This window comes from Mytilus galloprovincialis, chromosome 3 (assembly GCF_965363235.1).
Source record: "Mytilus galloprovincialis chromosome 3, xbMytGall1.hap1.1, whole genome shotgun sequence".
NCBI lineage: Eukaryota > Metazoa > Mollusca > Bivalvia > Mytilida > Mytilidae > Mytilus > Mytilus galloprovincialis.
In genome coordinates, this window is record NC_134840.1 from 88,650,297 (window position 1) to 88,672,535 (window position 22,239).

The following is a 22,239-nucleotide window of genomic DNA, read 5'->3' on the forward strand; positions in this document are numbered from 1 at the left end:
GGGCCCAGTTTTCAAGTTGGTTCAAATCAGGATCCAAAATTATTATATTAAGTATTGTGCAATAGCAAGAAATTTTCAATTGACAGTATTCAGCAATAGCAAGAAATCTTCAATTGGACAGTATTGTGCAATAGCAAGAATTTTTCAATTGCTCAGTATTGTGCAATAGCAAGAAATCTTCAATTGCACAGTATTGTGCAATAGCAAATATTTTCAATTGCACAGTATTGTGCAATAGCAAATATTTTCAATTGCACAGTATTGTGCAATAGCCAGAAATATCTAATTGCACAATATTGTGCAATAGAAAGAAATTTTCATTTGATTGGAGTTATCTTTCTTTGTCCAGAATAGTAGAAGAGTCAACTTAAATCATTGTTTTATACAATATACAATGTATATTCACTTTTACTACCAACTGATAAATTAAAACAATCTTTACCATTCAGTGATAACAAGCACCTTTTGTTACATTTTAATATTTTAAGATGTATTTAAATGAGTAGTTATTGTTGCAAACTCCATTAGAAATTTGAATTGAGATCAGTTTTGGAAAAAATAAAGGGGGATGTGAAAAAAATGGGGGAGGGGGATTTAAATTTTTCTCATTTCAGATTTCATAAATAAAAAGAAAATTTCTTCAAACATTTTTTTGAGAGGATTGAAAAACAGCATAGTGAATTGCTCAAAGGCAAAAAAACAATTTTAAGTTCATTAGACCACATTCATTCTGTGTCAGAAACTTATGCTGTGTCAACTATTTAATCACAATCCAAATTTAGAGCTGTATCCAGCTTGACTGTTGTGTTCATACTTGCCAACCGTTCAGGGTTCAACCTCTGCGGTCGTATAAAGCTGCGCCCTGTGGAGCATCTGGTTCATAACTTTTTGTTATCTTTTACAAAAATCTTCTCTGAAACTACTGGACCAAATTTAACGAAACTAATAGCCAAAATCATAATTCGGTTTCTAGTTTAAAAATTGTGTGCAGTGACCCAGCCAACCAACCAAGATGGCCACCATGGCTAAAAATAGAACATAGGGGTAAAATGTAGATTTTGGCTTATAACTCTGAAACCAAAGCATTTATAGCAAATCTGTCTGGTCTTAAATTGTTTATTAGGTCAATCTATCTGCCCTGAAATTTTCAGATGAATCAGACAATGGGTTGTTTGGTTGCTGCCCCTTAATTGGTAATTTTAAGGAAATTTTGTCTGTTTTCTGTTGTTATCTAAAAAAAATTATAGATAGAGATAAACTGTAAGCAGCAATTATGTTCAGCAAAGTAAGATCTACAAATAAGTCAACATGATCAAAATGGTCAGTTGACCCCTTAAGGAGTTATTGCCCATAACAGTCATTTTTTACCAATTTTTCATAAATTTTTGTTTATCTTTTACAAAAATCTTCCCTTCTGAAACTACTGGACCAAATTTAACGAAACTTAGCCAAAATCATAATTAGAGTATCTAGTTTAAAAATTGTGTATGGTGACCCAGCCAACCAACTAAGACGGCCGCCATGGCTAAAAATAGAACATAGGGGTAAAATGTAAATTTTGGCTTATAACTCTGAAACCATAGAATTTAAAGCAAATCTTACAAGGGGTTAACTTGTTTATCTAGTAAATATCTATCTGCCCTGAAATTTTCAGATGAATTGACCCCTTAAGGAGTTATTGCCCTTTATAGTCATTTTTTAACATTTTTCATTAATTTGGTAAATTTTGGCAAGTTTTTACAAAGTTTTTTCCTCTGTAACTAAAGAGCCAAGTTCATTACAGATAGAGAAAATTGTAAGTAACAAAAATTATCAGTAAAGTATAATCTACAAACATATCACCATCACCAAAACACAATTTTGTGATGAATCCATCTGTTTCCTTTGTTTAATATGCACATTAACCAAGGTGAGCGACACAGGCTCTTTAGAGCCTCTAGTTCTGTTTTCCTATCTAATATAAATATTAAAACCAGAATGTCGGTTTAACAATACACAATATCACCTGGTTAAATCTTTAAACATATTTAGTTTACATGTTATGGAGATAATGCATAATACCTGGTTATAATTGACCTAGATACACACAGTATTGTTTTTACTTTCCAATTTACTTTGATTGTTACAATGTGCTGAATGTGGTAGCCTAGCCATAGTTCCCCTGGGACCGTATTAAAGACGAAGATAACTTCTTGTATAAATGATTGACAAAATTTCGAGATGTTCCGAGAATTTTATTCTGACTTCTAGCCAAGAGATATCGAGTGGCTCATAGACACATCAAAAACTCGCCAATATATAAGCATGAACCGCTCAGGGAGTTCATGAAAAAAAAAATAACAAATTAAGAAATAGCGTCACTATAAGCTGTTTTGCTTTATATTGACTGGTGTGGGAAATATGTGAGGTTGCCCACACACATGACAAAAGGTTCTTTAATAAATCTTGATATTGTGACTAATCTTCTCTGTATCAATAATGATAAGTCAAAATTTTGCAGGAACTAGAGTTATTGCCTGTTAAAGAGTTGCAGAACAATATTTATATAAAGCATCCTGTTTCAATGGAGCAGTATTTAATGGAAGGCAGTTACAACAAGGTGAGGTCTATGTGGACATGGTTCATCATAATCTCTTTATCAAGTTTTTTTTTTATCAAAGGGAAGGCTTTGGACCAATTTGGGGTTTATATCCCTGAATATTAATAAATAAGGGACAAAGAATGGCCAAAAAGAAACATTTTTCTAGTTAACAGACAATAACTTGTGTTTAAGTGTATGGATCTCTCAAATTATGCTACAAGGTTTCTTACTAGAAAGGAATTGAGTTTTGGGTTCTTGGTCCAAGGGAGGGGGGGGCCAATAAGTGAGGGGCCAAAAAAGGGGCACAAATAAGAATTTTTGTAGTTTTCAGTCAATAGCTTGTGTTTAAGTGTATAAATCTCTCTGAAATTTTACCACAAGTTTCCATACTATAAAGGGATGATTTCGGGGGTTATGGCTCAAATCATTAAGCAATTAGGGGCAAAAAAGGGGGGAAAACAAGGGTCTTTCTGGTTAAAGGACTATTTAGACAATTTAAAAGCAGTGAAGGGGAGGTTATCCAATTAAAATTTAAAGAACACTGTTATATATATAGAATATAAAGTACTAAATGGTGGCCCCATTGCCGGCAATTCTATTTTTAGCAATTATCTCCTTTAAAGGCGTTTTTAATAAACTAATTATGGAAAACTGCTGTTGTCTAAATTGAAGCTCAATCTCTATTTGTGATTTTACCGCACTCAAATATATATGGTCCCATGGCTTTTCTTGGTGAATTTTTGGGGTTTTCACAATACATTACGATTTCGCAGAAAATTTTCCCTTAAATTTTGATCAACATAAAAAAAATATTTCCGGCCCTTCATCATATACATTTAAGGACAAATTTGTGCTTGCATGAAACTTCATTCATAATGCTTTCCAGAATAAAAATATATAAATGATATAACAACCAATCACAGAGAGCCATCTATTTTTATCTCTATGCCATGTTCCCTTCATAAAATGGCTGCGCCCATGTAATTTCATTTGGTACATTGTAACCTATATGTTTGATTACTTTATTACCTCCTTTACACTGCTTAAAAATTATGTACATGTATTAAGAAATGATGATTATCTTGAGATTTGTAGCTGTAAATTTATTTTTAGAAGTTACTGTTAATTGATATTAATTTTAACATAATGACTGTATGTCATTTTATATTTTAATATTTTATGATGTATTTAAATGAGTAGTTATTGTTTAGAAATTTGGATTGAGGTTATTTTTGGAATAAGGAAACGTGGGATATTAAAAAAAAAAAAAATTTTTTTTGGGGGGGATTAATATTCAACAGCATAAGTGTTATGCTCAAAAGCAGAATTTTTTTTTTAATTTCATTAGACCACATTCATTCTGTGTCAGAAACCTTTGCTGTGGCAACTATTTAATCACAATCCAAATTCAGAGCTGTATCAAGCTTGAATGTTGTGTCCATACATTACTTGCCCCAACTGTTCAGGGTACGACCTCTGTGGTCGTATATAGCTGCACCCTGCAAAGCATCTGGTTAGGGTATGAAATGTCAACACTTTGTACAATTTAGCTTTGCTTAAAAAATTTACATATAAATTGAACACAATATTTAACATGTGTTTTTAGTCCCCTACAGAAGAAGGGGACTTAAGGTCTGTCTGTCTGTCCATCAGTCAGTCGGGCAAATCAGTTTTCCAGAATTTTTTTTCTTCATGCTTGAAGATATTGAATTGGTATTTTGTGTATTGTTTTATCATGACAGTTTACAGGTTAAGTTTAATTTGCATGATTTAAGCTATTCTCCTTTTTCAGATTAAGCCATTTTTCTAGAATTAAATTTTTGACGAATACTTATAAATTGCTAGATAACTGTTCAAAGGGAAATAACTCATTTTTTAGAAGACCTTGTATTTGATAAATGACAATTTTTAATTTGTTCCTTTTCTTTAGTAAATTGTTTGAAGAATTTAGTATAAGGTTTGTTATTTTATGTAGTATACACCATGACAAGTTAAAGATCAGGTATGAATTTCATTCCATTACAAAGAATTATTAACCAGTAATTGACTATGATTTGCCATTCAATACTCACAGAATTCTTGTTATTTAAAAAAAAAACCAAAACATTGTTCTTGTTTAGAGTTTCAGGGATCCAACTGTAAGAATTAAGTCAATTTTCCATAAATCGCACAATTACTCCAGTATTCCTGAATTGTTCGTCCAGATTAAAATTTTTGTTGGGATTGATACAAAGAAAGGTACTTGTGGATTTTTATACGACCGCAAAAATTGAAAATTGAAAATTTTTTGGTCGTATATTGGTATCACGTTGGCGTCTGCATCATCATTGTTGTCCAAGGACATTTGGTTTTTGCACTATAATAAAATTGAAAATGGAAATGGGGAATGTGCCAAAGAGACAACAACCTGACCATAGAAAAAAACAACAGCAGAAGGTCACCAACAGGTCTTCAATGTAGCGAGAAATTCCCGCACCTGGGGGCGTCCTTCAACTGGCCCCTAAACAAATATATACTAGTTTAGTGATAATGAACGCCATACTAATTTCCAAATTGTACACAAAAAACTAAAATTAAAATAATACAAGACTAACAAAGGCCAGAGGCTCCTGACTTGGGACAGGCTACTTTAGTTTAAGTAAATAGAAATCTATGAAATTTTGACACAAGGTTTATGACCACATAAGAAAGGTTGGGATTGATTTTGGGAGTTTTTGTTTCAACAGTTTAGGAATTAGGGGCCAAAAAAGGGCCCAAATAAGCATTATTCTTGGTTTTCGCAAATAACTTTAGTATAAGTAAATAGAAATCAATGAAATTTAAACACAAGGTTTATGACCACAAAAAGAAGGTTGGGATTGATTTTGGGAGTTGATAAAAGATAAAGATATTTTATTTCCTAATCATAGGGCTCATAACAACCATGTAATCACATAAAGTAAAAATAAAAAGCCTTTCTCTCCCACTCGCATACACTCACACATACAACTATCGTTCTGATTAAGGATGATTGATTTAACAGTACAACATGTAAATGAAAAATAAAATACAGATAAAAATACAGACACAAATTTTTTTATGAGGAGAGTCAATTGCCTACATTGTATATGTGGAAAGAAGGATAACTCTTACTGCCCAGAAAAGAAAAAGAAAAAACAATTCAAGTATTATGTGACAATGAACTGGTGAAGACTATAAATAAGTTTTATAAGTTTCAGTTAAGCAAATATTTAGTTTCTCAATGTGTAAAATGAGGATAGCAATTCACATAATTTAGATTTAAAATGAAGGCTATCGTTTGACATGAACCAAATAAGCAGATTACTATCGGATATTTGGGATAGATATGGGTATTTTGTAAAGAGTTCATCCAGAAAGGTTTTTCTTTACTTATTATAAAGGGTACATTTAAATATAAAATGTTCTTCATCTTCAACCGAGTTCATTGAACAAAACTGGCATGTTCTTTCTGATCTTGGCAGTGTAATATTTTTTCATGTTCATCAATTTTTCGTTCGTAACGGCCTCTCTCTATGAGGAGACAATGATTGCTTATTCTAAATCTAGTTAGTATAACTCTCTTATCTCTGTTCTTAATATTGAAGTAATCTTCAAAAGTGAAATTATGTTTAAATTTTAAAGTAGTTGCTCAATTTACTGTGATCATCTTTTTTTATTAAGTCTTTTTGATTGCTCCAATATGTTAGAAAATCAGTTTTGATACATTTTCTAAGTGAAATTTTTAATTTATTTTTTCCGAGTTTTTTACAAAGTACTAAATTTAAACCAAGTTTTTCACTAAAAAACTTTATGTTTGCATACCATGATTGATTAGCCACAGCTTTATCAGACGAGCTTTCAATATAAGCATCACTTAAGAGATCAGTGGGCGAGTATTCAAGGCGGTGGCAATACATAAACATTTGAATTACTATGTTAATATATAAAGGAAATCTACCTTTGTTGAGGTCCCATCAGTTTAGGAATTAGGGGCCAAAAAGGGGCCCATATAAGCATTTTTCTTGGTTTTCGCACCATAACTTTAGAATAAGTAAATAGAAATCTATGAAATTTAAAAACAAGGTTTATGACCATAAAAGGAAGGTTGGGATTGATTTTGGGAGTTTTGGTCCCAACAGTTTAGGAATGGTCCAAAATTAAACTTTGTTTGATTTCATCAAAAATTGAATAATTGGGGTTCTTTGATATGCTGAATCTAACTGTGTATGTAGATTCTTAATTTTTGGTCCTGTTTTCAAATTGGACTAGATCTACATTAAGGTCCAAAGGGTCCGAAATTAAACTTAGTTTGATTTTAAAGGGGCACTAGCTACGAGATATATAAAAAATCTAAAGTAAGATTTTTTTTGTTCAATCAATAATGAAAGTGAAATAGTGAAATAATAATTCGCTTTTAGTGGCCAAAATGGTTCAATTTTGTCAAATTAAGCGAAGAAACATTGATAATTACTCATTCACTTGCAAGTGAATTAGTCGACCTCATTAAATCCGTATTCATGTGAACTTCAATTTAACCCCTAGCTAGAGATTGACAACGCATGCATTATACGTGAACAGGTTATTTATAAAAGTAAAAAAATGTCAACAATCAAAGTGAAACTATGGTTAATCATTTGATTACTGATTCGATCTATATAAAATCATTCTTATACCGTTAAAACAATGATAAACATAAATTTTTAATCTATAAGATAAAATCAAACAGACCTATAAAAATCCAATTGCACGTGTTGGTTAAATCTATTCATATCGTTATTTATGTTTACATCGCTTATATGGTCATCTGAGGTCAAATCAATAGTTAATTAGATGGCGTCTGGGCTAACATTCTCATGAAACGAACCTATATATTATCTACACCATGCTCTGTATACTGTTTATTTTAGACTTTTGATAGTTTGGATGAATGTTTTACATTGTTATAAATCAAATATGAGAATTTGAGTCAAATCGGTGACCATGAATTCGACAGCTAGTGCCCCTTTAACAAAAATTGAATCCTTGTGGTTCTTTGATATGCTGAATCTTAAAATGTACTTAGATTTTTGATTATTGGCCCAGTTTTCAAATTGGTCCAAATCGGGGTCCAAAATTAAACTTTGTTTGATTTCATCAGAATTGAATAATTGGGGTTCTTTGATATGCCAAATCTAAAAAGGTACTTAGATTTTTGATTATGGGCCTAGTTTTCAAGTTGGTCCAAATCAGGATCCAAAATTGTTATATTAAGTATTGTGCAATAGCAAGAAATTTTCAATTGCACAGTATTCAGCAATAGCAAGAAATCTTCACTTGCACAGTATTGTGCAATAGCAAGAAATTTTCAATTGCACAGTATTGCGCAATAGCAAGAAATCTTCAATTGCACAGTATTGTGCAATAGCAAATATTTTCAATTGCGCAATAGCAAGAAATATCTAGCAAGAAATTTTCAATTGGAGTTATATTTCTTTTTCCAGAATAGTAGTCATTGTTTTAAACAATATACAATGTATATTCACTTTTACTACCAACTGATAAATTAAAACAATCTTTACCATTCAGTGATAACAAGCACTTTTTTTACATTTTAATATGTATTTAAATGAGTAGTTATTGTTGCAAACTCCATTAGAAATTTGAATTGAGATCAGTTTTGGAAAAAGGGAAAGGGGGATGTGAAAAAAAAAATTTTGGGAGGGGGGGGGGTCAATTGTTTTCATTTCAGATTTCATAAATAAAAAGAAAATTTCTTCAAACATTTTTTTGAGAGGATAAATATTCAACAGCATAGTGAATTGCTCAAAGGCAAAAAAAAAAAATTTAAGTTCATTTGACCACATTCATTCTGTGTCAACTATTTAATCACAATCCAAATTTAGAGCTGAATCCAGCTTGAATGTTGTGTCCATACTTGCCCCAACCGTTCAGGGTTCAACCTCTGCGGTGGTATACAGCTGCGCCCTGCGGAGCATCTGGTAATATTTGATGATGTATTTAAATGAGTAGGTATTGTTACAAAAACTCCATTAGAAATTTGAATTGAGATCAGTTTTAGAATAAGGGAAGTTGGATGTGAAAAAAAAATTTGGGGGGGGGGGGGGGGGGGGGGTGTCAATTTTTCCTGTTCCAGATTTCATAAATAAAAAGAACATTTCTTCAAACATTTTTTTGAGAGGATTAATATTCAACAGCATAGTGAATTGCTCAAAGGCAAAAAAAATTTTTAAGTTCATTAGACCACATTCATTCTGTGTGAGAAACCTATGCTGTGTCAACGATTTAATCACAATCCAAATTTAGAGCTGAATCCAGCTTGAATGTTGTGTCCATACTTGCCCCAACCGTTCAGGGTTCAAGCTCTGCGGTTGTATAAAGCTGCGCCCTGCAGAGCATCTGGTTATGATCCTGCCCTGGTGGAGGGGGCATTAGTTTCACCCCTGTGTGTCTTTTATTGTTATGATTTGTGAGTTTCATACCTTGTATGCCAATACCTTATGTTATAAAGTTTCTGCTATGTTTCATCAGACATTCATACAACATTGTTTAAGTCTAACATGATGTGGATATAAGTAGGGCATCATAGTCTGGTTCAAAAAATGTTATGCCCCTTTGTACCTTTTTTTACATTCCATATTCACAATGTTGATGCAACTTTCCTACAAGCTCATCAGATGTTCATGACAACATTATAGGTTGCATTTCTGTAAATATTGACAATGCAATTTCCCATAGGAACTCCTTTTACGGCTAAAACTGTACCACTTTTACTATGAAGTTTTGAAAAAAATCTTATCCTAGAATTGAAAGTTCATATGCACTACAATTTTTTGCAAAGGTCAAAATATAAGGCTGTGCGGCATATTTTCAACGTTTATATGCCCTGAACTTTTCAGAGTTTAAACTAATACTAATATTCCTAACTACCCCTACCTCAAGTGAAGGGTTACCACAGATTTCAATGTAAACAATATGCACGTGTATATGTACTGGTAAAATTCACAAGTTATGTCTCTATGAGATGGAACACAGAGAGCATAACTGGGAACCAGTATGTAAACAAAATTAATTTTCTATGAATATTCTAAAAGAGGTGTGGTTTGAAAAACAGCTGTATTACAAAGTGCAACCTATAGTGAGGTATTGCCATTTAATTTGTCAACTTTAAATGCATGCTTCTTGCCTGGATCAATGCACATTTTCAACAAAGACCAATCTCCAACTGTAAAACTAGAATATAACTCTTAAATAAAAAACAAAATATTTTCACTGAATTACTGGTTTCTATTAGAATTGTAGATTTTTTTTAAGACTAATCCTCCTCTCTAACAGTAGCGGATTTCAGTCTCAGATTACTACCATTTTCTTTTCTTTTTAATTCAGGTTTTCTTAGCAAAGGGCAATGTACCTGCTGAAAATTACACATTTTTCATTAATATATTATTGAACACCATCAGGTAAGCAAATTAAGATTATAATTTTGATGTAAATTTTTCAATATTTTAGTCAATTTGATCCCATTCAGGATTAGGTCTATTTCCTTGTTCACTGTGTATGAGGGTGACTTTCAACTGGAAGATCTTAATGAATACAAACAGCAACACAGTCATAACCATGATATTCAACCATTCTTTTATATTTGTTTTTTTGCTGAAAGAGACAATTGACCTTTTTCATCACTTTGTGTCTGTCTTCCCTCCTTGTTGTTTTTCATTGACTTACCCAATAAATCAAAATCTTCTACTTTGAAACTCCACAATTGATCATCACAACCCTCATTGGGGTATCTAGTTTACAAAGTGTGTCCAATCAGGCATGTAGCTGTTTTTATGCTAAAAATTATTTGCTTGCACATTTTTTCACAAAAAAAAAACCGAAAAGCTTTTGAAATTGAATTAAGATTTAGTTAACCTGCTGCAATTGTTTGCGCCTGTCCTTAGTCGCTCAGGAATCTGATGTTCAGTAGTTGTAATTTGTTGATGTGGTTCATAAGTGTTTCTCGTTTCTTATTTTTATATAGATTAGGCCATTGGTTTCCCAGTTTGAATGGTTTTACACTTCTTTTAATTTTTTGGGCCCTTTATATATGTTGCTGTTTGGTGTAAGACAAGGCTCCATATTGAAGACTATAATAGTTTACTTTTATAAATTGTGACTTGGATGGAGAGTTGTCTCATTGGCACTCATACCACATCTTCTTATATCATATTCTACATTCTGTGGTGCCATATGCATGTACATTAATTTCTGAGAAGAGGAATTACACACTATTTTTAAAAGCTCATTACCTACTAGTATTGATTTATTAAAAAAAATTTAATCAATACAACTTAATGAGCACCTATTAAAATTATAACAAGGAAAAAACATGTCAGGCAAAAGGATTTGGTATTCATTCAGAAAACACATTTAATGTTTACAAAGGTGTAAGGATCTGAGGGTCACTAGAGGATACAACAAATCTATTTCATTTGGAAACATTTTCTTGTCAACTATTGAAACTTTGTGAATTGCAGACAAAAAATATTTGCTCTATCGGTACCGATGTGACAGAATAGCTAAGACATGCTTAGTTCAAAGTGTTAGCCATGGTATAGACATATTTTTGGAGCATTTTAATTGACATTTAGCACAAGCATTCAAAACAAAATGTTTTCATACGACCGCTAGAAATTTTGCAGTTGTATATTGGTATCATGTTGTTTCTGCGTGGTCCTAAGACATTTGGTTGCCAGACAATAACTTTAGTATAGGTAAATAGGAATCTTTGAAATTTAAACACAAGGTTTATGACATCAAAAGGAAGGTTGGGATTGATTTGAGGGGTTATGGTCCCAACAGTTTAGGAATATGGGGCCAAAAAGAGGCCCAAATAAAAGACTTGAGCTGCAAGTGACTATTATCTGAATTGATGATGAATTGTAGTTATTTTATAAAACCAAATTTCGATACTACAATAATAAGTATTTGAAGTGAACAATTTAAAAAAATAGTTAATCTGAATGCTTTTATGAAATCATAAATAAAAATTCTACAGAAACACAATTAAAATTTCATCATCACCAACAAGGCGATACAATGGTGGGATTTTGAATGCATCATATGATGGAGGATAAAGATAGTTCAGATAAAGTCGTGAAACAGTGTTGTATTTTACTGCATGTTACTATTAATTTATACTTGCAGAAATGAAATTGCAAGTTGTATAGAAAAGGCATATGAGAAATTGGCCTTACAGGAGGCAGCCAGAATGTTGTTTTTTGAATCCGTTAAACCCATGAAAGAATATGCTGTACAGGTAAATTTAACTGAATGATTTCAATATGCATTAGCATTTGTGTTTATTGCAATATCTAGTACCTACCTGTAATGGTATCTAAATAAAGTTTGAAGGAGAAAAACTATTATGAATTTAAGTGAGTAAAATTTGGGGCTAAACAAACTTGGTGTGCAGTAGTATTATGGGCTGAATTATACCAAAGTCAGGTCACTCGGACCTTGACTGACCTCTTTAATGTAGACACTATTATAGTTAAACCTTATTTGAATTGTTGCCTGTGTATAACTTTAGAACTATGGTTGACCAAAATTGGTATGCTGATGCATCATTGGATAAAGGTTTGTCATGTATCAAAAGTCAGGTCATTCTGACTTTGACTTTCACCTTTTTAGCTCACCTGGCCCGAAGGGCCAAGTGAGCTTTTCTCACCACTTGGCATCCGTCGGCTGTCGTCTTCGTCGTCCGTCGTCGTCGTCGTTAACAATTTACATTTTGAACTTCTTCTAGAGAACCACTGAATGGAATGGAACCAAACATGGCATGAATGTTCCTTATGAGGTGCTGACCAAGTGTTGTTACTTTGTAGCCGATCCATCATCCAAGATGGCCGCCAGCGGGGGACTTAGTTTAACATAGGACGCTATGGGAAATGCATACAAATGACTTCTTTTAGAGAACCATTGAATAGAATGAAACCAAACATGGCATGAATGTTCCTTATGAGGTGCTGACCAAGTGTTGTTACTTTGTTGCCGATCCATCATCCAAGATGGCCGCCAGCCGGGGACTTAGTTTAACATAGGACCCTATGGGAAATGCATACAAATGACTTCTTTTAGAGAACCACGGAATGGAATAAAACCAAACATAGCATGAATTATCCTTATGGGGTGCTGACCAAGTGTTGTTACTTTGTAGCCGATCAATCATCCAAGATGGCCGCCAGCGGGGGACTTAGTTTAACATAGGACCCTATGGGAAATGCATACAAATGACTTCTTCTAGAGAACCACTAAATGGAATGAAACCAAACATAGCATGAATGTTCCTTATGGAGTGCTGACCAAGTGTTGTTACTTTGTAGCCGATCCATTATCCAAGATGGCCACCAGCGGGGACTTAGTTTAACATAGGACCCTATTGGAAATGCATACAAATGACTTCTTCTAGTGAACCACTGAATGGAATGAAACCAAACATGGCATGAATGTTCCTTATGTGGTGCTGACCAAGTGTTGTTACTTTGTAGCCGATCCATCATCAAAGATGGCCGCCAGCAGGGGACTTAGTTTAACATAGGACCCTATGGGAAATGCATACAAATGACTTCTTTTAAAGAACCACTGAATGGAATAAAACCAAACATAGCATGAATGTTCCTTATGGGGTGCTGACCAAGTGTTGTTACTTTGTAGCCGATCCATCATCCAAGATGGCCGCCAGCAGGGGACTTAGTTAAACATAGGACCCTATGGGAAATGCATACAAATGACTTCTTTTAGAGAACCACTGAATGGAATGAAACCAAACATGGCATGAATGTTCCTTATGAGGTGCTGACCAAGTGTTGTTACTTTGTTGCTGATCCATTATCCAAGATGTCCGCCAGCCGGGGACTTAGTTTAACATAGGACCCTATGGGAAATGCATACAAATGACTTCTTTTAGAGAACCACTGAATGGAATAAAACCAAACATAGCATGAATGTTCCTTATGGGATGCTGACCAAGTGTTGTTACTTTGTAGCCGATCCATCATCCAAGATGGCCGCCAGCGGGGGACTTAGTTTAACATAGGACCCTATGGGAAATGCATACAAATGACTTCTTCTAGAGAACCACTAAATGGAATGAAACCAAACATAGCATGAATGTTCCTTATGGAGTGCTGACCAAGTGTTGTTACTTTGTAGCTGATCCATTATCCAAGAAGGCCGCCAGCGGGGTACTTAGTTTAACATAGGACCCTATTGGAAATGCATACAAATTACTTCTTCTAGTGAACCACTGAATGGAATGAAACCAAACATGGCATGAATGTTCCTTATGTGGTGCTGACCAAGTGTTGTTACATGTACTTTGTAGCTGATCCATCATCCAAGATGGCCGCCAGCGTGGGACTTAGTTTAACATAGGACCCTATGGGAAATGCATACAAATGACTTCTTTTAGAGAACCACTGAATGGAATGAAATCAAACATGGCATGAATGTTCCTAATGTGGTGCTGACCAAGTGTTGTTACTGTGTAGCCGATCCATTATCCAAGATTGCCGCCAGCGGGGGACTTAGTTTAACATAGGACCCTATGGGAAATGCATACAAATGACTTCTTTTAGAGAACCACTGAATGGAATAAAACCAAACATTGCATGAATGTTTCTTATGAGGTGCTGACCAAGTGTTGTTACTTTGTAGCAGATCCATCATCCAAGATGGCCGCCAGCAGGGGACTTAGTTTAACATAGGACCCTATGGGAAATGCATACAAATGACTTCTTTTAGAGAACCACTGAATGGAATAAAACCAAACATGGCATGAATGTTCCTAATGAGGTGCTGACCAAGTGTTGTTACTTTGTAGCCGATCTGTCATCCAAGATGGCCGCCAGTGGGGGACTTTTGAATGAAATTAAACATGTTCCTTTCCTTATAAATGAGGTTGTGTTGTCACTTTTAGCCAAATTTTATATTTTTTTATATGATTTCAAAAACCCAAGTAGAATCAGGTGAGCGATACCGGCTCTTGAGAGCCTCTAGTTATATTTTATATTTACGCATTGTCCAATTTGTGTTTTTGTATGCCATTTGAGATTTCCATCCCGTAGCACCCATCTTAAGTGTTACTTTTCAGTTGATTGATCCTTAGGGTATGTAGTATAATGTTTGTGTTTATATCCCATCTATGATAGTATAGGGGCATTATGTTTTCTGGTCTCTGTGTCCGTTCCTCCATCCAGCTGTCCCGCTTCAGGTTCAAGTTTTTGGTCAAGGTAGTTTTTTATGAAATTAAAGTTCAATCATCCTGAAACTTAGTACACATATTCCCTATGATATGATCTTTCTATTAATTCAAATGCAAAATTAGATTTTTGACCGCAATTTCACTGTCCACTGAACATAAAAAATGATAGTGCAAGTTTCAGAAAGTTTTTGGTCAAGGTAGTTTTTGATGAAGTTGAAGTCCAATCAACTTTAAACTTAGTATACATGTTCCCTATGATATGATCTTTCTAATTTTAATGCCAAACTGGATTTTTTATCCCAATTCCACAGTCCATTGAACACAGAAAATGAAAGTGCAAGTTTCAGGTTAAAGCTTTTGGTCAAAGTAGTTTTTGATGAAGTTGAAGTCCAATCAACTTGAAACTTAGAATACATGTTCCCTACGATATGATCTTTCTAATTTTACTGTCAAATGAGAGTTTTTGCCCCAATTTCATAGTCCATTGCACACAGAAAATAATAGTGCAAGTTTCAGGTTAAAGTTTTTGGTCAAGGTAGTTTTTGATGAAGTTGAAGTCCAATCAACTTGAAACTTAGTATACATATTCCCTATGATATGATCTTTCTAATAGAGTTTTTACTCTGATCAATTTCACGGTCCACTAAACATAGAAAATGATGGTGCGAGTGGGGCATCTATGTACTATGGACCCATTCTTGTTCCTCAAGATTTAAGAAATTGTCAATTTTCCAAATAAAATAGGGTCACAATTGTTTTGGCCAATTCTTTATATATATAGTCTGAAAACAGATTTACTAAGTATTGCACAACAGCATTCACGTGTATTCCACAAAAGCTAGAATTCTTCAATTGAATATAAGTTCAAATCATATTTTCAAGTTCTTTGACTACATTTTTTTCTGTATCACAAATATATAATGTGTCAAATATTTAATTACAATCCAAATTCAGACCTGTATCAAGCTTGAATATTGTGTCCATTTTTGACCCAACTGTTCATGGTTGGACCTCTGCGGTTGTATCCAGCTGCGCTCAGCGTAGCAGTTTATTGATGAATACTTTACAATAACTAGTTGCATATAACATGTTTACCTAACATTCTAAAATTTGCATTTCAGCGTGGTTGGACTTTAGCAGCAGATTCCTTTTTTCATTTTCAACAAGAGAAGAAGGTAACAGATGAAAGTATCCCAGCTATGCAGTTAGCAGAACAGACAATTGAGTATGCTAGGGAATTGGAAATGATTGTATAACAAACTTTAAGCCCTAGCTAATGTAATGATTAAGCTGCAGATTGTTGCAGTTTATAAAGATGTATTGTTAAACAACTTTTTTGTTCAGTGGAGGAGAGTTATTCTTCCTGTTGTCATAATAAAAATGAAGGAACATTTTTGTAGTTTTCAGTCAATAACTTGTGTTTAAGCGTATAAATATCTCTTAAATTATACCACAAGTTTCCATACTACAAAGGAATGGTTATGAGGGTTATGGCTCAAATCATTTAGCAAAAAGGGGAAAAACAAGGGTTTTTCTGGTTAAAGACAATTTAGACAATTGAAAAGCAGTGTAAGGGAGGTACAATTTTCTTCATTTCAGAAATGAAAAAGAAAATTTCTTAAAATATTTTTTTTGAGGCTCATGGGATTAATATTCAACAGCATAGTGAATTAATTTGAAGTTTATAGACCACATTCATTCTGTGTCAGAAACCTATGCTGTGTCAACTATTTATTCACAATCCAAATTCAGCGCTGTATCCAGCTTGAATTTTGTGTACATACTTGCCCCAACTGTTCAGTGTTCAACCTCTGTGGTTGTATAAAGCTGCACCCTGTGGAGCATCTGGTTTCTCATCACTTGGCGTCCATCAACCATTTACTTTTACAAATATCTTCTCCTCTGAAACTACTAGTACAAATATAAGCATCATTGGGTATCTAATTATAGAAATGTGTCTTACGACCCCACTTGCCAACCAACAAGGCCACCATGGCTAAAAGGGAGAATAGGGGGTAAATGCAGTTTTAATACGACCGCAAAATTTTTTGGGGTTGTTTTTTGGTATCACGTCGTCGTCGTCAGCCCTGTCCAAAGACGGATGGTTCCGGATAATAACTTTAGTATAAGTAAATAAAAATCAATAAAATTTTAACACAATGTTTAAAACCACAAAAGGAAGCTTGGGATTGATTTTAGGGGTTAAGGTTTAGGAATAAGGGTATAAGTATTTTAATTGTTCTGAAATTGTACCATAATGTTTAATAACACTAGAACACACCCGTGATATCACGGGTCTGTGACTGAATTCAAGTATATAACTATGCGCAAGCCTTATTTTAGTATTCGTATTGTCATCTGATAAAGTCATGCCAAATATAAGATACACAGTTATTCTCTGCTTTCAAGTCTTTCTGTTTGAACCCGTCGAACTGAAACAATAATATTAATTATTTGGAAAACAAAAGGTCCTGGAATGGAGTATTTTTTAATCAACAGCATTGTCCTAGTATATAAGTTATAAATAAAGTTGAATTCTTTGCTTCGCTGTTTTACGTCATGCCCACTAACAAATTGAAAACTGTACCTATACGCCATATTTTTAGTCCAGATTTTTAGTATTCGTATTGTTATCTTAGAAAGTCTTACTGATTAAAATACTACAATAGGTAACAATTTGACAATTTAGTAGTGTCAATCCTGTGGTTATGACCTGTGTATATAGCATATTAATCCTGAATACTACGTTTGGTGGTGCGCCTTTCAGATGCGGAATGTACAGATAAGGTAATAGGTAACAGGTGAATATACTATTGGTATCGGTAGCGGACTCGACCCGGAACTTCTTAATTATTGGCAATATTAATTACGTGGAAAACAAAAGGGCCTGGAGTGGTGTAATTTTTAATCTACACCTTTGTACTATATTAGTTATATATAAAGTTGAATTCTGTGATTCGTTGTTTTTACGTGATGACGGCTGACAAATTGGACCTCGTAATTTTAGTATTATAGATAAGTAGAAGATTGGGATATATTTTGTGGGTTAAGGGGCAAACAATCTAGGAACAAAGGGTCAAAAAGGGGCCAAAAACAAGCATTTTTATACGACCGCAAATTTTGAAAAAATTTTCGTCGTATATTGCTATCACGTTGGCGTCGGCGTCGTCGTCGTCGGCGTCATCGTCGTCGGCGTCGTCGTCGTCGTCGTCGTCCGAATACTTTTAGTTTTCGCACTCTAACTTTAGTAAAAGTGAATAGAAATCTATGAAATTTTAACACAAGGTTTATGACCATAAAAGGAAGGTTGGTATTGATTTTGGGAGTTTTGGTCCCAACATTTTAGGAATTAGGGGCCAAAAAGGGCCCAAATAAGCATTTTCTTGGTTTTCGCACCATAACTTTAGTTTAAGTTAATAGAAATCTATGAAATTTTGACACAAGGTTTATGACCACAAAAGAAAGATTGGGATTGATTTTGGGAGTTATGGTTTTAATAGTTTAGGAATAAGGGGCCAATAAAGGGCCCAAATAAGCATTTTTCTTGGTTTTTGCACAATAACTTTAGTTTAAGTAAATAGAAATCTATGAAATTTAAACACAATGTTTATGACCACAAAAGGAAGGTTGGTATTAATTTTGGAGTTTAGGACCCAACAGTTTAGGAATTAGGGGCAAAAAAGGGACCCAAATAAGCATTTTTCTTGGTTTTCGCACCATAACGTTAGTATAAGTAAATACAAATCTATGAAATTTAAACACAAGGCTTATGACCATAAAAGGAAGGTTGGTATTGATTTTGGGAGTTTTGGTCCCAACAGTTTAGGAAAAAGGGGCCCAAAGGGTCCAAAATTAAACTTTGTTTGATTTCATCAAAATTGAATAATTGGGGTTCTTTGATATGCCGAATCTAACTGTATATGTAGATTCTCAACTTTTGGTCCCGTTTTCAAATTGGTCTACATTAAGGTCCAAAGGGTCCAAAATTAAACTTAGTTTGATTTTGACAAAAAATGAATCGGTTGGGTTCTTTGATATGTTGAATCTAAAAATGTACTTAGATTCTTGATTATTGAAGTTTTTTGGTCCAGTTTTCAAATTGGTCTACATTAAGGTCCAAAGGGTCCAAAATTAAACTTTGTTTGATTTCATCAAAAATTGAATCCTTGGGGTTCTTTGATATGCCAAATCTAACTGTGTATGTAGATTCTTCATTTTTGGTCCTGTTTTCAAATTTCAAATTCTACATTAAAGTCCAAAGGGTCCAAAATTAAACTAAGTTTGATTTTAACAAAAATTGAATTCTTGGGCCTCTTTGATATGCTGAATCTAAACATGTACTTAGATTTTTGATTATGGGCCCAGTTTTCAAGTTGGTCCAAATCAGGATCTAAAATTATTATATTAAGTATTGTGCAATAGCAAGTCTTTTCAATTGCACAGTATTGTGCAATGGCAAGAAATATCTAATTGCACAATATTGTGAAATAGCAATTTTTTTTTTAATTAGAGTTATCTTTCTTTGTCCAGAATAGTAAGCAAGAAATATCCTATTGCACAATATTGTGCAATAGCAAGAATTTTTTTTAATTGGAGTTATCTTTCTTTGTCCAGAATCAACTTAAATCTTTGTTATATACAATATACAATGTATATACACTTTTTACTACCAACTGATAAATTTAAATAATCTTTACCATTCAGTGATAACAAGCAGTTTTTTTACATCTTAATATTTTATGATGTATTTAAATGAGTAGTTATTGTTGCAAACTCCATTAGAAATTTGAATTGATATCAGTTTTGAAAAAGGGAAACGGGGATGTGAAAAAAAAGGGGGGGGGTTAAATTTTTCTCATTTCAGATTTCATAAATAAAAAGAAAATTTCTTCAAACATTTTTTTGAGAGGATTAATATTCAACAGCATAGTGAATTGCTCAAAGGCAAAAAAAAACCTTTTAAGTTCATTAGACCACATTCATTCTGTGTCAGAAACCTATGCTGTGTCAACTATTTAATTTTAGATTTAAAAAGTTTGAAGAAGAAATCTTTAATTGATTTGTAAAATCTTGGCATTTGTTTTGTGTAAAAAAAACCCATGTAATGTCAAAAATTTGATCACAATCCAAATTCAGAGCTGTATCATGCTTGAATGTTTTGTCCATACTTGCCCCAACTGTTCAGGGTTCGACCTCTGCGGTCGTATAAAGCTGCGCCCTGCGGAGCACCTGGTTGTAGTTTCAAGACAATAAATTAGAGTTATCTTTCTTTGTCCAGAATGGTTGTTGAATCACCTAAAACCAATGCTTTATGAAATCTTCTTTGAAAATTAGAGTTATCTTTCTTTGTCTAGAATAGTGGTTGAATCAACTTAAAGCAATGCTATATATACAATATACAATGCAATATTCACTTTACTACCAACTGATAAATGAGTAGTTATTGTTGCAAACTCCATTAGAAATTAGAATTGAGATCATTTTTGGAATAGTGGAAAGTGGGAGGTGAAAAAAAGATTGGGAAGGGGGGAGTGGGGATAAATTTTTCTCATTTCAGATTTCAGAAATTAAAAAGAAAATTTCTTCAAATATTTTTTTTTGAGAGGATTAATATTCAACAGCATAGTGAATTGCTCAAAAGCAAAAAATAATTTTAAATTCATTAGACCACATTCATTCTTTGTCAGAACCTATGCTGTGTCAAGTATTTAATCACAATTCAAATTCTAAGCTGTGTTGTGTCCATACCAGCCCCAACCGTTCAGGGTTCGACCTCTGCGGTTGTATAAAGCTGCACCCTGTGGAGCATCTGGTTGTTTCATATCTCTGAAACTAAAGCATTTAGAGCAATTCTGACATGTGGTAAAAAAATTCTATCTGCCCTAAAATTTTCAGACAAATCAGACAACCAGTTGTTGGATTGCTGCCCCTTAATAAGTAATTTATAGGGAATTTTGCAGTTTTTATACGACCGCAAAAATTTTAATTTTTCGTCGTATATTGCTATCACGTTGGCATCGTCGTCGTCCGAATACTTTTAGTTTTCGCACTCTAACTCTAGTAAAAGTGAATAGAAATCAATGAAATTTGGACACAAGGTTTATGACTACAAAAGGAAGGATGGGATTTATTTTGGGAGTTTTGGTTCCTACAGTTTAGGAATTAGGGGCCAAAAAAGGGCTCAAATAAGCATTATTCTTGGTTTTCGCACAATAACTTTAGTATAAGTAAATAGAAATCTATGAAAATTAAACACAAGGTTTATGACCATAACGGGAAGGTTGGGTTTGATTTTGGGAGTTTTGGTCCCAACAGTTAAGGAATAAGGGGCCCAAAGGGTCCAAAATTGAACTTCGTTTGATTTCATCAAAAATTGAATAATTGGGGTTCTTTGATATGCCAAATCTAACTGTGTATGAAGATTCTTAATTTTTGGTCCCGTTTTCAAATTGGTCTACATTAAGGTCCAAAGGGTCCAAAATTAAACTTAGTTTGATTTTAACAAAAATTGAATCCTTGGGGTTCTTTGATATGCTGAATCTAAAAATTAACTCAGATTTTTATACGACTGCAAAAATTTTAATTTTTCGATGTATATTGCTATCACGTTGGTGTCGTCATCGTCGTTGTCCGAATACTTTTAGTTTTCGCACTCTAACTTTAGTAAAAATAAATAGAAATCAATGAAATTTTAACACAAGGTTTATGACCACAAAAGGAAGGTTGTGATTGATTTTGGGAGTTTTGGTCCCAACATTTTAGGAATTAGGGGCCAAAAAGGGCCCAAATAAGCATTTTCTTGGTTTTCGCACTATAACTTTAGTTTAAGTGAATAGAAATCTATGAAATTTTGACACAAGGTTTATGACCACAAAAGGAAGGTTGGGATTGATTTTGGGAGTTATGGTTCCTACAGTTTTGGAATTAGGGGCCAAAAAAGGGCCTAAATAAGCATTATTCTTGGTTTTCGCACAATAACTTTAGTATAAGTAAATAGAAATCTATGAAATTTAAATACAAGGTTTATGACCATAAAAGGAAGGTTGGGTTTGATTTTGGGAGTTTTGGTCCCAACAGTTTAGGAATTAGGGGCCCAAATGGTCCAAAATTGAACTTAGTTTGATTTTATCAAAAATTGAATCCTTGGGGTTCTTTGATATGCTGAATCTAAAAATGTACTCAGATTTTTAATTATTGGCCCAGTTTTCAAGTTGGTCCAAATCGGGGTCCAAAATTAAACTTTGTTTGATTTCATCAAAAATTGAATAATTGGGGTTCTTTGATATGCCAAATCTAACTGTATGTAGATTCTTAATTTTTGGTCACGTTATCAAATTGGTCTACATTAAAGTCCAAAGGGTTCAAAATTAAACTAAGTTTGATTTTAACAAAAATTGAATTCTTGGGCTTTTTT

General features: G+C 33.6%; 1 protein-coding gene across 1 annotated transcript in view; it reads left to right on the top strand.

Annotated features, from left to right (window-relative positions):
* The window catches only part of LOC143069304 (26S proteasome non-ATPase regulatory subunit 8-like), a 68,376-nt gene extending 52,160 nt beyond the window's left edge, over positions 1-16,216 (top strand). Inside the window, exons 5-8 of the mRNA XM_076243873.1 lie at positions 2,501-2,599; positions 9,965-10,038; positions 11,768-11,879; positions 15,947-16,216. Of these exons, the coding sequence (XP_076099988.1) occupies positions 2,501-2,599; positions 9,965-10,038; positions 11,768-11,879; positions 15,947-16,081 (420 nt within the window). The 3' untranslated portion in view covers positions 16,082-16,216. The remainder of the gene's footprint in view (positions 1-2,500; positions 2,600-9,964; positions 10,039-11,767; positions 11,880-15,946) is intronic.
* Positions 16,217-22,239: the final 6,023 nt, after the last annotated feature.